The sequence below is a fragment of the Podarcis tiliguerta genome, assembly GCF_965153285.1.
Source record: "Podarcis tiliguerta genome assembly, chromosome: 14".
Lineage (NCBI taxonomy): Eukaryota > Metazoa > Chordata > Lepidosauria > Squamata > Lacertidae > Podarcis > Podarcis tiliguerta.
In genome coordinates, this window is record NC_139547.1 from 36356822 (window position 1) to 36372806 (window position 15985).

General features: G+C 43.2%; 1 protein-coding gene and 1 long non-coding RNA gene across 4 annotated transcripts in view; one reads left to right on the plus strand and one right to left on the minus strand.

The window, feature by feature from the left end:
• Positions 1 to 873: 873 nt before the first annotated feature.
• Positions 874 to 4723, minus strand: LOC310663989. Its single transcript, XR_014504720.1, has 3 exons — positions 4620 to 4723; positions 3577 to 3866; positions 874 to 965 (listed from the first exon to the last, which is right to left on the minus strand). It is a non-coding gene; the product is annotated as an uncharacterized lncRNA (long non-coding RNA).
• Positions 4724 to 4945: 222 nt separating this feature from the next.
• RAB40C (RAB40C, member RAS oncogene family) overlaps positions 4946 to 15985 on the plus strand; it is a 40288-nt gene continuing 29248 nt past the window's right edge. The window contains exons 1-2 of one of the 3 annotated variants that reach the window (XR_014504717.1): positions 4946 to 5140; positions 8210 to 8563. Coding sequence is in view for 2 of the 3 variants with exons in the window: in XM_083412480.1 (XP_083268606.1) it covers positions 8410 to 8563 (154 nt within the window). In the remaining variant the exon portion in view is untranslated. Of the gene's footprint in view, positions 6411 to 6533; positions 8564 to 15985 lie in introns of all 3 variants that reach the window. The other 2 variants (XM_083412480.1, XM_083412481.1) reach the window with 2 other exon arrangements.

A 15985-nucleotide genomic window follows, 5' to 3' on the forward strand; every position in this document is an offset into this window, starting at 1 on the left:
ACCACTTCACTAATGGGACACAGTACACACGTCCTCCACCATCCTGAGAAAACCCCTTTATCCCAGTTTTATTTTATTCTTAGGTAGATTTACAGAGAGAAAAACACACCAATAAATAAAATTTAGAAAGAGGCAAGATTAGACACGGATACGCAAAGTATCTTTTTTCACATCAAGACTCCTTGTACTCTGCTCCGCTCCTCCTTTCTCCCCAACCAGGACGGCCCTGCTCTCTGCCTGCACCTCACAGCCAGTGTGTGACATGGGGCTAGGCCTCAGCAGCAGCATCCTCTCCTCCTCCTCGCCCACTCTCCAGCAGCCACCATGAGCTCCCCAAGGGAGGATGCCAGCAGCGGCCATGGAGAGGCAACACGATGTTGCCTTGCCACCGCCATCACTCGGGACAAGCACTGGTTCATCCACCTCCCTGAGCTTGGTTGCGTCAGCACTGGCAGGGGAAATGGAGACATTCCAGGATCAAATCAGAAGCCAGGATGGCTTTCGTAATTCCAGGACTGTCCCTGGAAAATCAGGACACTTGGAGGGTATGGTATGGGGGACATAAAGGCCAAGATGCAGCATGTGAAAAGACTCCAGGAGGGCTTTTTTTGAGGAGCATTTAGAACCACCCTTTTGGTGGCCTGGTGAGAGCAGAGAGGCCAGAAGGGTCACATTTGGCCCTGGGCCGGAGGTTCCCAACCCCTGTTTCATACATCAAGTGCCCATATGCCATGATATATTCTGTATATATTCTGTATATATTCTGAAAGGCTGCCCAGTCCAAGCTGGTGGACTTTAAAGATAAGAGGGGAGGGGTTCAGGGGCCTTGAAGTTGCCCATGGCAGACTAAGCAGGTGCACAGGTCACCTGGTCATATTTGCCACTTCCCTGCATAGGCAGATTTAAGGGAGCGAGACCAGTTCACTTGCACTGGATGCTGAGCCAAGAGGGTCCTGCAGGAGGTGCTGCAACAATGACAAACAACAGAAGGTGAGTGGCAGGGGGCACCAAATTTTGGTGTCACATAGGGTGCCATTGAAATTTTAAAGCCCAAAGCCAATCACTGTTCCCTGCTGTATCACTGGGTTGTATAAAAGTGCTGGTCCTACTCAGAATAGACCTACTGAAACTAACAGACATGCCTATCCCAGGAGTCATTAATTTCAAATGTTATTTTAGGCAGCAAAGGAGGATGGACTGTTGACAATTGCCCAATGAGCAGGGTGAAAGCCTGCAATCCTAAGCAACCTTACTGCAAATTTCAGTTGCGCTGAATCCAATGGAACATATTTCCAAGTAGGGATGGGGGATAAATTTAATTCAGTTCACATTTAAAGGCAAACCTACTTGATTTGAACTTTCCAAAACAATAGGCAAACTGAAACATAGCCATCCTTCAAGATTCACACTTTCCAGGATTTTGTAATGCAGTTCCCCAGCTGAGTAATGTGTTCAAAAAACCATATACTATGGGAAAGTGAATAAATGTGCATAAATGCATGTATATAGAGAAAAGAACTTACAAAATGCATTATATTAGGGGAAAGTGTTTTGCAAAAATGTGCAGATTTGAATGAATCTGCTCTAAGATGCTGATAAAATCGCAAACTGATGTAGCGGTATGGAGGACTGAACTTAAAATCAGGGGAGAAACAGAGAGATGGACTGATTTGCATATCCTTATTTCTAAGTGTCTGTGGTTAGGATGAGGTTAGTGTGCCACCGCCAACCAGCAGGGGGCACTTGGTCCTTTTCTAATTCATTAGTACAAAAAGATGTGCCATGACTAAGCCATGAATGGATTAACCACAATGCTAACTAAGCTCTAGAGCTGACCTCCCAGACAAACTGAAGCCCCTGCTGGGGCATCAGTGTATGGGCTGGCCTGGATAATATTTTCCCCCAGTCTGGCCCACCTGCTCCATGCAGAGAGCTCACATTCTTATGCCAATTGGGATGAGCAAAACACAACACCACTTGATCAATTTTCTTACTATAGTCTAATAATCAACCATGTCGTTTTGGCCTAGGCACATTGAATGCTGTGCAATTAAGCCATATTAGAACACTAGACGTGTGGGGATGTTGCAGATGGGACAAGTAAGGTGGGAGAGCAAGTGTGTGTCTCTGTAGAAAAGAGCTGTAGCTCAGCAAGCACCTAGTGCGCATGCAAGTCGCGTTGGTATCTCCAAGTAGAGCTGGGACAAACTTCAGTCTAGAACAGGAAAGACTAGAGCCACTGCCAGCCAACATAGTAGATGAGGGGTGTGAGGACAATTTTCAGTCTGAAGGTCACATTCCATTGTGGACAACCTTCTGAGGCCCAAAGGATGGGTGGGGCCAGATGCAAAAAGGAGCAGAGCAATGGAAGATCAGGACCATGGCCCACCCAGTCCAACACCTTGTTCTCACAGTGGCTAACCAGATGCCCATGGGAAATCCACAAGCGGGACCTGAGCGCAACAGCACTCTCTTCACTAGTGATTCCCATCAACTGGTATTCAGAGGCATACTGTCTTTGACAGTGGAGGGAGGAAACACAACCTCCTTATCCTCAGTAAATTTCTCTAACTCTCTTTCTTTTGTCTGCCCTGAATCTTCCAACATTCAGTTTCACTGGATGTCCACGAGTACTAGTGTTATGAGAGAGGGAGAAAAATTACCCAATGACAACTTGACATTTTTGATGCTTTTATTATTCAGGGAATTGGCTGTGTTTACTGCCAAGGGATGTCGCATCCACATTTTGATTACTCCTACTCAATGAATAATATCCTTAAAATAACCATGCAATAATATCCTTACGCTGTAGAATGTTGTTGCTTTGCAAAGGTAATGATTACCTTTTTAAGGTCAAATAACACTTTCAATTTCCTGCTCAGTACCTTCCTTTGCCCTCTACCTTACCTGAATGTAATACTTAACCAGCCTTGAGAGATGTTAAGGTTTTGCAGGGTATGGGCCTATCCAGATTGATGTTTTATTGCAGGGGTATTCTGCAACATGTTCTTGTAATCTCAATAGTGCATTAATGATGGGTTTATTCTGTTTTAGTTTGTTCTGTGATGCTTCCCTAATGCTATAACATATTATTGCTATCCAGAAGGCCTGCAGAGCAACAAACGTGGGACAAAAATAAACCAGATTTGTGGTATAAAAAGTTACAGGATTTCCAGTTATGCGATATGCACTGATCAGAACTGAAGCCCCCAAACTTTTGCAGATGCAAGCAGTATTGAAAGCGGGATTATCTATGACCATCTCAATAACATTATGGAAACATAACGAATACAGAATTAAAAGGATTTCTGAGGAGCCTGTGTCACTGACATTTTTAAGATCTGCTTGTGCTGCTTGGCAGTCTTGCTGTGTGTTGTTTTTTTTAACGGTTTCTGTTGTCTAATTTGTTGTTCATGCTGCATTTGTTTTTTTATTAGGTTTGAATTGTATTTTACTCTTTTCACAGAAAGCCACCACAAGGAGTCTGGTTATGGGGAAGCATATACATGTTGTAAACAAATAACCAACAACACTTAATAGAATTAAGGGATAAATTGTTATCAAAGCCTTTCTAACCTCAGCTTATGATATCTCTGATGTTCCATGGAGCTGTGCAATGCGAAACAAGGATCCTTTCTATTGTGTCTGTTGAGCCCTTGGATGAGCTGCAATAAAGGGCAATCCTTTTTACATGAAGGATGGCTTTTGAAATAAGGGACATCTGGCAACCCAACTGGGGAATCTCCCCTGCTGTAATAATCATCTCTTGTCCAGGCGGTGTTGTTGCAAACCGTAAATGAGGGTCTTTGCTCATCTTGAGAGTCCAGGGCTGCATGTAATCTATTCCCACCTCCTTTTGATTCTACCTTTTAAAAAAACCCAAACAGTTCTTTCAGATTTTTGATGTGTCATAAGTATAAGATAAAAGCAAATAATAAAAATAACAAGCCATCAGCGTTATTTATTTAGGAGAGTGATTCACCTAATGCTTTGAAATATAATTGACTGACCAGCTGGGGCACTGCTTGGAATGAATTCCAGAGGGGTAGCAGTGGCAGTCTGCTGCAATTAAGGGAGGGAGGAGCCTGATTTGTCAAATATGCACAGTTACTGGGAAGTAAGCTTAGTGAAGTTTCTCCTTGAAAATTAGCCCCATTGATCAGTGGGACTTGCACCTAAGTCAACATGCACAGAGTCGATCTGCACTGGCAGGCTGCTGCAGTCCTATGAATAAACCCTACTGCACATACACAGAATAATGTAGTTTACTTTGGAGCACCGGAAGTTGGGTGGGACCTTAAAGAATTCACACAGCTGCACTGCCTTTACACGTTTCCTCAGAAGTAAGCCCCACTGGATTCAATGGGGCTTTCTCCCAGGCAAGCAACCATGGTAGGACGGATCGCCACCACAGTGTGTCATAAGCTTTTGTGCACCCCGTCGGCTGCCTAGTAAATATAATAATAATAAATGAGGAAATGCTTCATTACTGATGACGAGAGCTCTGCACTTCCAAGAAACCGATGCCGCAATGGATCTCGTTAGTCTTTCAAAGTGCCCAATCTTATTTCTATTCCCTATAAAACACGGTTCGCCCTCGCATATAAACTCTCACTCACTCTCTGTCTCTGACAGAGTATAGCCAAATCCCAATCCAGGCAAGAGTAGGAAGGTGAGCGGCGCGTCCTTTCCCTCACGCGCCGGCACCACAACTCCCAGTGAGCTTTGCGCTAACTCGGGCGCCGCCGTCAGTGAACGGAGCCGGCGCGTTGCGTGTCGGGATATGTAGTCGTTTGTGGATTTTTTCCTCCTCGCGTTAAAAGGTCTTGAAGGCAAAGTGAGAGGAGGCTTTTTCGGATGCCCCCTCGTGATAGGCCGCGCCAACTTGACGGGGCGGGAAGAAGGAAGCCTATATAATAGGGAAGAAAGTGGACTGACGTACGGGAGAGCCTATGGTGTGCCGGCAGTGTCGCTGGGCGGGCGGACCGTGAGGGGGAGGCCTGTGGCGCTTGTCTTCTTGTCCCGAGCTTGAAAGGAGGTGGAAACAGCAGTGGCGGCGGCGGTGGCGGCGACGACGTTTGTCGTTGGAGACGCAACCTGAGGCGAGTCCCTTCAGCGGCGGGACAACCGAAGGAAGAAGGTGAGTGTCCGGAGCGGCGAAGGCGGCCGTCCTGGGCCTCCTTCGCTCGCTTCCTCCCGCCTCAGAATTTTACCTCAGAAGGACGACGACGCCCCTATTTCGAGCGGGGGGTTATGTTTTGTTCCCGCTCCCCGGCGTAACCACACCTCGGAGGACTGCCGTGTCCCTCCTGGCGCCCAGCCCCTCCACCGCATTGAACACCCCCCCCGCCCGGCTCAGTTTTTTGAGGCCTGCTTCCTCCGTAATGGTCTCCAAAAGTGTTTGTTTTCTATAGTGGTTCTCTTCTTCATAACCTCTCTCACTCACGTACACGTATTCTTTCTTGCTTAAAAAACCCCCCAGCAACAACTTGGCACCCTTGACACGCGTCGAGGGGGATCCACACGTTCACACTCATACTTCTCTGGAAGGGAAGGGCGTGTGCTACCTTCCCATGTGTTGACTTGTTTGTTTCTTTCAGTAGAACCACACACCTCTGAACTTGGCACGCTTGACTGGCGCATGTGCCCCCTTCCTCCTCCTCCTCCTCTGCTGGGAGGGATGGTGGTGCCTTGTTTCCTGCTCTGGCGTTATTTATCTCGTCCTTGTATTTAAGGACTAGCCTGGTAGCCATAGGTGGCTCGCAATTGTGTGCTGGGGAGCCCTACTCAGGTGAGCAGAGTTGGTGGAGAAGGGATGGGAAAGCACCCAGCATAGAAACTAAGAGGGGTGTAATAGGAAGTAAGTCCCCTTCTCTGTCCCCGGTCTGTCCCTCCTTTGCCAACCCTGAATGGGCAAGAAAAACAAAATAGTAGGCTAGTAATTTTTACAAGGCTGCTTTATCTTTACTTCTCCTGCATGCAGAATGTTTATGGCTTGATTTGATTTGCAGGGGTTGCTGAAAGTGCAAACGGTCACTTGTGAGGAAGTCATGAAATGCTTCTTTTCTTCCTCCCCAAACTGAGCCCAGTAGATTGTGCATAAGCGCTAAATCTGTTTATCTTTACTGCAAGAGTCTTCTGCCTTAAAAAAAAAAGTTGAAGTACGCTAGATAATGGGAGGAGAGAGGGAAAGTTCTGTCTTGTGGTTACAGAAGCTGGGTTGGCTGCCTCAGAGGTGCAAGTCATTGCTTGATGTTAACAGCTGTCAAGCAGTGGAAATTGGTGTGTGGATGCTCTGGGAGAGAGAAAGATATAGGAACTGCAGAAAAGTAGTGTGGGGTAGTATAATGGCCAATGCTGTGATTCTTAAACCCACTGGGAGTAAGCCCCATTGAATTCAGTAGAACTGAGTAGCCAGTTAGGATTGCACTGTAAGAGGCTGAGCTGTGAGTTAAGTCCTTGGTTTGAATCTTGCCTCTGTCATAAACTCGCTAAGTGGCCTTTGATCAGCATGGCACTGTCTTGCCTCCTAGCTTCCCCTACTCCACCTGCATTATGCTTAAAATACATTTGGGGATTGTTGTAAGGATTAAAACTATATAAAGTACATGAAGCACTTTGCATGCTTGAAAGCACTATTCAGATATTAAATATTTTTATTAAGTCCCCTATTCCCCACACTTGTTTCTGTTGCTTGTGTTGACCCTTTGGTGAGGCACTGTTTAATCTAGTTTCTGTAATTACCATCCTTTAGACCCTTATCTGGATATGCCTGCCCCCTTGTTAAAATCTTGTTATTTTTCACTGGGCCGCTAGATTAGTACTACCAGTACCAGCACAGAACAGAATTCTCAGCTTGCCCATAAATATACATAAGATGTTGCAGGAAGGGGGAAACCTGTTCTTTAGGCACCCTTTCCCGATCAATAACAGGGGTTCAAAGACTAGTATGCTGCCGCAAGCTCCTCTTACATCAGCTCTTAGTCCCACATCCTTTACTACCCCACACTTCCTCTTGTAGACTCAGATATGTCTTCTGTTCTGTAGTCTGGTGTCCTGGACTTCAGCTTTGGTGCAGCATTCCTTTCTTTGCACACTTTCCAATCTCTGTGGCTTTGTGCTTTTGTCTATACCTTGGTGTGTGTGCCTTCCTCCTTCCCCATTTTTTTGGACCTCTCCCTTGCATGATACATACAAGCTCACACCCTTGTTAATTTAATGTTAAACTACCTCCCATTTCTCCAGTGGCTGACATGGAATATAATCTTACAATTTGCAAGCCTGTACAGAAACTCTGAGAACAATTAACAAGTTTACCATGTTACAAAAACAGGTCACTAGAGTGTATTGGTGTAATCTGATTAATACAGACTGTTTACCCCTTTATAATCCATTTCTTTGGGAAGCATCTTGCTCTAACCTAAGTGGGTACTATGAATGGATTACAAAGGAAGAAAGAGTATTATGTTTCCAAGAGACAGGAGTTGGGAAATTGACAATGGAATGAAAATATGGATATTACAAGAGTGTCTTACGAATTCTAATTGCCCATCAGTGATCTGGGAAGTTAAATCTAACAGACCTGATTTCTTTCTTAATATGTGTAATCTTGTCAGGATTCTTGAGATGTGAGCGTATGGACTAGAAAAGACACTGAAAAAAGTGTAGGAAGCTTAAAATCAGTTGTGTGTTTCTGTGTATACAAATTACAGTTAGATATTGAAGAGGAAATCAATCTATTGTTCCTGGCTCAATCTCTTCCTTTACAAGTGAGTGACTATACTTGTACCCCAATCTCCCCCAGCTTTAGTAACCTTCAGATGTTTTAAACACCATCTCCCTTCAACCCCAGCCAATATGGGCAGTAGTCAGGAATGATGGGAGTTGTAATCCAACAACATCTAGAGGTCACCAGGTTAGAGAAGCCTGCTATACCCAGTAGGTTTCATTACACAGTATATATCAGAGGCAGCCCCTTTCATGCTATGTGAATCCATCGCCAATAAGGTGTTTTGTACAGGTGCTGGCCACCTCCCCACCCCCCCCAAATTGGGTGTCTGTGAGGAGAAATAGTACCGCCATTCCACTTATGCTGGTGTTTGGCAGCTCAGAAAATTTTGAACTGTGCATTTTCTGCCTGATAGTTCAGGAGTATGAAATGGAAACAAAGTAAGTAGGCCATCTTTCCCCTCCCCGCCTTCCCTTTCAGGACCCAGCACATTTTGACAGAAGATTATTCACAAAAGATGGAGAGCCTGCTGTGAGAAGAATCATTCATCTCTGCTTTGTGCCTGCCTGTGGAAGGACAGAATTACACTAATTCTCCCAAGATTGCCTCTGAAAGTTTGGTATCGTGTGCATCTTTCAGTCTGGCTGTGTGTTTAGTATGCGGATTCTACCTCTTCACTAATGAGAGGGAGAATGGGAACCCAGGGCAGCCCTGTGAAGAGCTATGATTATCTGCTCAAGTTCTTGTTGGTTGGTGACAGTGATGTTGGCAAAGGAGAAATCCTGGAGAGCCTTCAAGATGGAGCATCTGAATCGCCTTACGCATACAGTAATGGTAAGCAATCTTAATAAAAGCACTCTAGCCAATATCTTGCATTAATTGGGGTGTGTTCCTCATTTGTAGGATGTAGTATTGTCTTGTTGTTTATGCAGTTTGGTCTCCATAACCTGAAAAATAACACTTTGCATAAAATAGCTAGAATAATAATTTTAAAAACCTAACTTGCCTAGATCTTTCATGTTATTTGCTTTGCTGGATCTTGGTGTGGTGTTGTATTTTAGGGTATGTGTGTTGGAAAAGTTCAAATCAGCAGTGTCACATTAATGTGAAGGTTGTGACTTGGTTTCTGAAATCGCCTTGCAAATCTGCCTCCCAGTGTTGTGCTGTGGGAAATGATCCGATTACTGTTTTGGTGTACTTTGTTGACTTAGAATTGCAAATCCTGCAGTGTTAAAAAGGTGGCTCAGAAGCACACAGCACTTTGTGTTGTTCAGACTTCAGGTGGTGGGAAAGAGAATCAAACCGTACTCTGTGGGACCATGGTTGGAGATCCAGTTTAAAACCTGATTACATTTTAAAGTGGGTGCCATGGAACAAGTTGGTTAGCTCAAAATTCATACCATCTCTGACTTGAGCAGGAGGAATTTTTAAAGCATCACAAGCCATTAACAGTTAACTAAGAGACAAGATGTAGCATTCCTGTATATTCTTCTGCTTCTTTGGATGGTAGTTAACATGTAACTCTGCCTGGCAGTGACTGTGTCCTGTAGTGATTTTTCAGTCTGTCAGAGCTCTAGCCATCTTAAACTCTGAATGACTGCCTGGGGGGCTTGACAGCAGAAAGGAAGCATCCGCACCAGCTCTACTCCCAGGGCTTCAGCACTTGGCACATGACACCTACACTGAAAGCAACTGTATGTGAAGCTCAAAGTATACAGTGTGGAAGCAGACCTGCTGAAATGGGGCTGCCCCCAAGGAGTAGGAATGTCTCATGTTTTAGTAAAATGGGTTTACAGAAAGCTGACTATTCTGTGCTTTCTGCTCTTGCTACTTCCTAGAATCTCTTCTTCACTGCGCCTCCCCCAATGTGTTCCACTTGCCAAGCTCACTTCTAATATTGTGAGCTTAGTTGAAGAGAAAAATAGCTGAAAAGGACAGGTCAGAAAATTGGGGAAGTAGGCATCAGGAGTAGTTAACACCTCTCATGCATGTACCTGCTTTACTGGGGGCGGGGGGGGGGGAGGATTATCCAATACTAGAGGTGACTAGGACAGACCTAGGTTTTAACTAGCCAGCCTACTGCCATCACATGTTTTAATCTGGTGACGGTTTGACTTCCAGCTGCTCAGAGTCCTTGCTGGCCACAAAAATGTACTGTTCCAGTGGCTGCTTTAGCTGCTGTAGGTAGAAATGGTTGCATGAGAAGAGGCACGACTATGTAGAGCTGTGTTCAGGAGTCAGCTAGGGAATGAACAAAAGACTTGATGCCACTGACAAAAAACTTATTTAGGGAACGTAAATGACATGTTATTTCTCAAATGTAGATCACATCTAAGTAAAAACCTGTAGTGATGCTTCAGAATAGCATTTTATGTAGATCGTACAAAATCAGAATCAACTAAAAAAAAAAAACTAATTACAGCAGTCTAGGCAAGAACTTTTGTCCACAGACAGTTTTTCCGTGTCATGTGGCCAAGCCAGTAAAGCGAGATGAGTACCGCAACCCCAGAGTCGTCCACGATTGGACTTTACAGTCAGGGGTCCCTTTACCTTTACCTTAGGCAAGAACTTAAAGATCTGAAATGGAACAGCAGCAGTCTTAACATTCTGGAAGGTCAAAAGCCTTTCAGAACAAAATCATTTTTGCAGGCTTCCAAAATAAAAGGTGTCAGTACAACCTTTCATACTTGCTCCTTTCTTATTCTCTGTTGAAACTGAAACACATTTTGGCTCTGGTATCAACCCGGAAGCTGTCTGCAGATAAACGCCGGCTCCCTCGGCCTATAGAGCGAGATGAGCACGCAACCCCAGAGTCATCCGCAACTGGACCTAATGGTCAGGGGTACCTTTACCTTTATCAGGATACTTATGTTCTTTCAGATGTGATAACCACCAACTTAGAAGGCTTTTAAAAAGGATTAGACAAATTAATGGAGGATAATGCTAGTCATGATGGCTATATGCTACTTCCAGGATCAGAGGTTCCCTAGCTCTTACCAGCCACTGGGAAAAGCAGCAGGAGAAGGCTTTTTATCCTTGTGTCTTACTTATGAGTTTTTGATAGGCATGTGCTCAATTACTGTGGGAAGCAGGATGCTGCACTGGACAGGGCTTTAGTTTGATCCAGCAGGGCTCTTCTTATGTTCATAGCTGCTATTTACTTTACAGTTAGCCTTTATCTGTGGTCATTGCTGCTAGGTTTTTGAACTGGCAGCAATAGTGCTGCACCCGAAGTACAAAATTTAAACATACCAAGGCTCTTGGCCAAAACCTAGAAATATCTGAACACATTCTATTTAAACAGATGTTCTGTCGTGCTGTCCATTCCTCGCCTTTAATGCAATTTTATTTACAACATTAAATCACCCAGACCCGAACCAATTCTAGAGGCCGTTGCTTAAGAATCAGCTGCGGCCTGCTACATGAAATTGCTCATCATAATGTTGATACCATCAGTTTTGTAAAAGCTGTTGCTCTTTTGCAAGTATTGCTGTAATTTGGAGAAGAAGAAATATTGCAACACTTGACTTGCATCACTTGGCACTAGAGCATCTACATTAGTTTTGACATTTCATGAAGGCCTAGAAAGTTGTTGCAGAGGAATACAAAACTTGATCCCTCCAACCTCCCCCTTCTCCTCCTCCTTTTCCTCTCTCTCCCTCCCGGCAGTGTGCAAGTATTATCTCCTATTTGGATCAGATGTCTAAAGGGCATAGGCTGAATGGTTCATATGTAAATCTCATTCCATTAACAGCCAGCTCCTCCATAATGAAGGTCTTCCAGCTGATGTCTTCAAAACTATTCTGGTGAACCATTGCAAATGTGTCTTTCAATTGCAAGTAGTTGGGTTGTGAGGAGGAGCAACATGATGTATCATAAACCTTCACGTTTGAACTCTATTTGTTATCCAGCTACTTATGTTAGGTGCTTGTCCTTATCATACACCTGATGATATGTCCTATTGTCTCTATTCAGTGTGCATGGTGTAGGAATGAGTGCTATAAAACCATCTTCCTCTTCTCTCTGTTGATTGACAACAGCCACAAATGGCAGTGCAGCTGCATGACCAATAGCTAAGTACGGTATTTGCAAGGAAACACAGAGCTGGGATCTTTTTTATTGTTGTTGTTGTTGTTTATTCAGTTTCTTACCTATTCTTCACCTCAGTCTCCCAGAGTGGGTTCAGTTTAAAACAATTGCAATTATACATACAGTGCTTTTTTATATAAAAAAATGTTTGGGGGTACATACATACATTATATAGATATGGTGTCAGACCAGGTTAAAGAAATGCATCTATTGTCCTTTCACATTTGCAGGCTTCAAAATGCTTCACTTCCTCATAATCAGTGTTAGCTGCTGTTCCAGGAACATAGCAAGCTGCTTTTTCCTCTTAGGCCATTGGAGAATCTAGCTCACCATTGTCTACACTGACTGGCAGCTACTCTCTGAATTTATACGAGGGTCTTCCCCAGCCCTACCTGGAGATACTAGCGATTGAACTGAGGCCTACTGCATACAAAGCATGTGCTCCACAACTGAGCAGTGGCATATCCCAAATCAGAATGGTTAAAGTGTGATTACATAAATCGTGATTCTGTTCTTCCTGTATCGGTACATGTAAATTAATGTATTCCAGAGTAAATGTAGATAAACTATTCCAGAGTTGTTCAAGTGGTCTGATTTGTGGATTCTGTTGCCTTGATCGTTGCTCCCCCTAAAATCCTTTTATGTGAGAATGCAGTGTAAATAGTCTTTAAGCCTTCAGGATCTGGTAAACTCAGAGAAGGCCATTTATCCTGTGTTTAATGCAGCTCTGGGGGAACATGAGCTATATCAGTGCAACTAAGTTTAATATTGTGTTGACATGTTGAAGTTTGAAACAGTTATCCTCAGTTGTGAAAAAATGATCCTACCTTCTAAAAAGTTTAGAATAATCAATGGTCATGAGTATTGAAGGTTAACTGTTCTTTTCTTGTTTCTTGGTTTTGATCCTGTAGAATTTCCCCATCCCCTCTTCATGTGTAAGCATGTAACTTGCAGAGATCAATTTATTACTTAAAGATAAAAGATAAAGAGGGCATTTCATGTCAGAGGCATCATGTCTGAGAAGGCTCCCGCTCCTGAAGGTGTGGGCCTTATATGATGAATAAATGACTCATGCAAGCTCAGATGGAAGAATATCATTCTCCAAGCCCTTATTGGTAACTTGCAGGACTAACCCAGTGGTTTAAAATATTTTTCCTGGCCTTTATAAATTCAAGGTTTTAAAATGGAAGACAGGTAAAGCAGGAGATTCATTCCAAGTTCATTGGACAAAGTTCCAACAATCAGCTGCTGCCTCTTGGAGCTTGTTTTTTCCCTTCATTCCCCCTCCTGCCTTTCCCTTTTGTAAGCAGTACCCCATTAATATGATAAATACTTTTAAAAGACACTTTGGATACATTTACCCTTTTGAGTGCTTTGAAGAAGTGTCGTTTTGTCTTTTTAGACACCCTTTTATGAAGCTAATACCAAGGATATTTTGACACTTTAACACGGGATGAGATGGGACAAAAGATTGTAAATAAAGCCATGCTGTCTATATTTTCAAATAGGGGCAAAATGAATCAACAGGGATTCAGTGGAACATCATAGAGCACACTACTAAAAGCTTTTAGCAATTGGATGGTGGTGTTCTACACCAAGTCTGGAAGAATTTCTTTGGCTGCCCGCTCTTCCAAGCCAAATAACAGTTTGGGATCCAAATACCTGAAGGAACACCTCTCCCTGTATTAATCTGCCTATGCCTTAAAAGCTTTTTTTTGCATTCCATTGTTAGGGGAAGTGTTCTCTGTGGTGGCACATCACTATACAAGCATGGCAGACACCAGTGTTCAAATTTTCTTAGTTGGGCATCTTAAAGTTTTCTTTCTGTTTGCTTCAGCTCCCTTTTGTTTTTGTTTTTTTGTTTTTTTTTTGTAGGCTTTGTTCTGTTTCTTTCTGTTTTTGTCTATAAGTTGGTGGCTTAATTTTGTGCTGTACCCACCCTGGGGGATATTTATATGAAGGTAGTTCTTCTCCAATTCTAATAGCAGTCTCTCCAAGGACATGTTTATCTATGGTTTAGCTTGGATAGCTTTCACATAATAGCTAAAGAATCTGGAGTTCACACCAGATTTCTGTGTCTTGGTTCTCTTGAATTGCTTTTTACTACCTTTGTGCTATTCTGTCAAGGCCTCTTACTCAGAAGCAGCATTCCGTTAGAATAATATGTACCCAATTCTCCATTTTATCGTTCCTCCATCACACTCAAGCTAACTCCAAATGTTCTATGGGAACACTATGAAGGGAATTTAGCTTAACCTCAGGTGGTCCGCTGAGGTTAATTTGAGGAGTGGCCCATTTGTTCAAGGGCAAGCAGTTATCTCTACATGAGGATAAGCTGTTGACTTCTGCAAATATTTTATAATCTTTGGGGCATATAATGACTCTTTCAGTGTGCAGCTATTTTCAGTCATCTAGTGATTTTTTGTTTTAAACAAACCTCTGCATATAATACAAGGGTATGAACAGAATCTAGTTGTGATGGCTTTACCACCCATGATGTGGGGATACCAGTGCACATCTCAGCGGAACTGATATTGGGTTTGAGTGGCCCTGGTGAGCTTATCTGAGGACAGGCAACTGTGCACCAAACAGCTGGGGGAGCAGCTACCATTTTCATTTCCCACAATTCCACCAAAGCATCATTGCTAGACTATAATAAGCTTTTATCTGCTGTCAACTTGTGAATTCCAAAGTAATCTGACAGTACACAAGCATCTTGGACCTAAGTAGGAGACAAGCCCCCACAGTAATTCCTTGGAAATGTAAAAATATTTACACTGATCCAGAAGATATTAAATGTCTTGGGAAATAGGGAAATGGAGTGGTTAGTTATGCCCACTGCCCCAGAGTTAATAGATTAAATAACAGTGTTCTTACCTCTTTACTAGTATTGATTTGTTGTGCTTTTCTGCATAAAACATATCAGAACCTGGATTATTGAAACTTTACTAGAGGCTTCCAAAATGCATTTTCTTCCATGTTATTACTTTAGCTGACTACAAAATTGTGTTGAAATTAAAATAAAACTTATCCTTGAAGAGGGCAACCAATAAAGGAATAATAGGCATACCTTGTCAATTAGAGAAAATTAAATGCATTGTTGTAATGTGACAGGTTTTATTATTAGTCACCAACTTTGAAAATGCTGCATTTTGTAGGACTGCAGTTTCAGTATCTCTTGTGTTCAAGACTGTGGATATCTACAGTCAGCTTCAGACTTCAATAATCCGGCTTTCCTACATGTCTTTTCTTTAATGGCACTTTTCTTTCTAGTGATAAGCGTGAAATTCTGCTTGCAAGAGGTTTTTGCAGGCAGTGTAAAACTCTTTTTCAGAAAGCTACATAGATACCAGAGTACACTGATGTGTATTGTCCTTTGCAGCCTCAGTTTGAGGTTCAAAGATAAACCCTGTACATGTTCTCCTCCCCACAGAAATTGTACTCCTTTGCTGTTCACTTTCAAAGAATGGTGGGTGAACAGACTGTAAAGCCACTTGCCCCAGCCACATGCTGTAAGGAAGATATCTGAGCAAAGTGCTGTTAGCTTCCTCAAATAAAAATGTTAAGGCCTGAAAAATATCTCTGCCCACTTCTTTCCCATTCCCCCCCTCCATCTTCACATCTTTGTCATGCAGCTTAGAGCATGTAGCTGTTAGGAAGGGAAGGATTAAATGGTCTTTGTCCCAATTGCCTGGAATATAAAATGCACACAACAGGCTGTAAATTGTGTTCATTACCCCAAGCAGCCATGATCCCCATGTGAACTCCTGTGAGGCATACAATTGCTGAACGGGGATCGAGGAGCCTCAGGGAACATTATGTAAGGAGGCAGCCCAGATGGGGCTGTTTTTAACCTCTCTTTTTCTTGCTGTCATGTACTGTGAAGAAGCTCACTGTTACAGACACACTAAAAGAACTTGAGCTACTTAACTGGAAGTTTTGAGGTGTCCCCTATGTACTCTAATGGTGTACTCTACTGCTGGAGCAGGTAGCTAAAGAATATTTGGCCCAGCTAGCTTACTACATGTGTCCAGGGAATGAGGTGGTGAAGTTCATCACTATAGCCGTCTTGAACGGGGTACATCTGTTTGGTGCAGGGGTAGAAAGACATTGAGATCCCTCCCCTTGTGCTGCAAAGAAACTTCTGTGACAAACTCATTGGGGTCT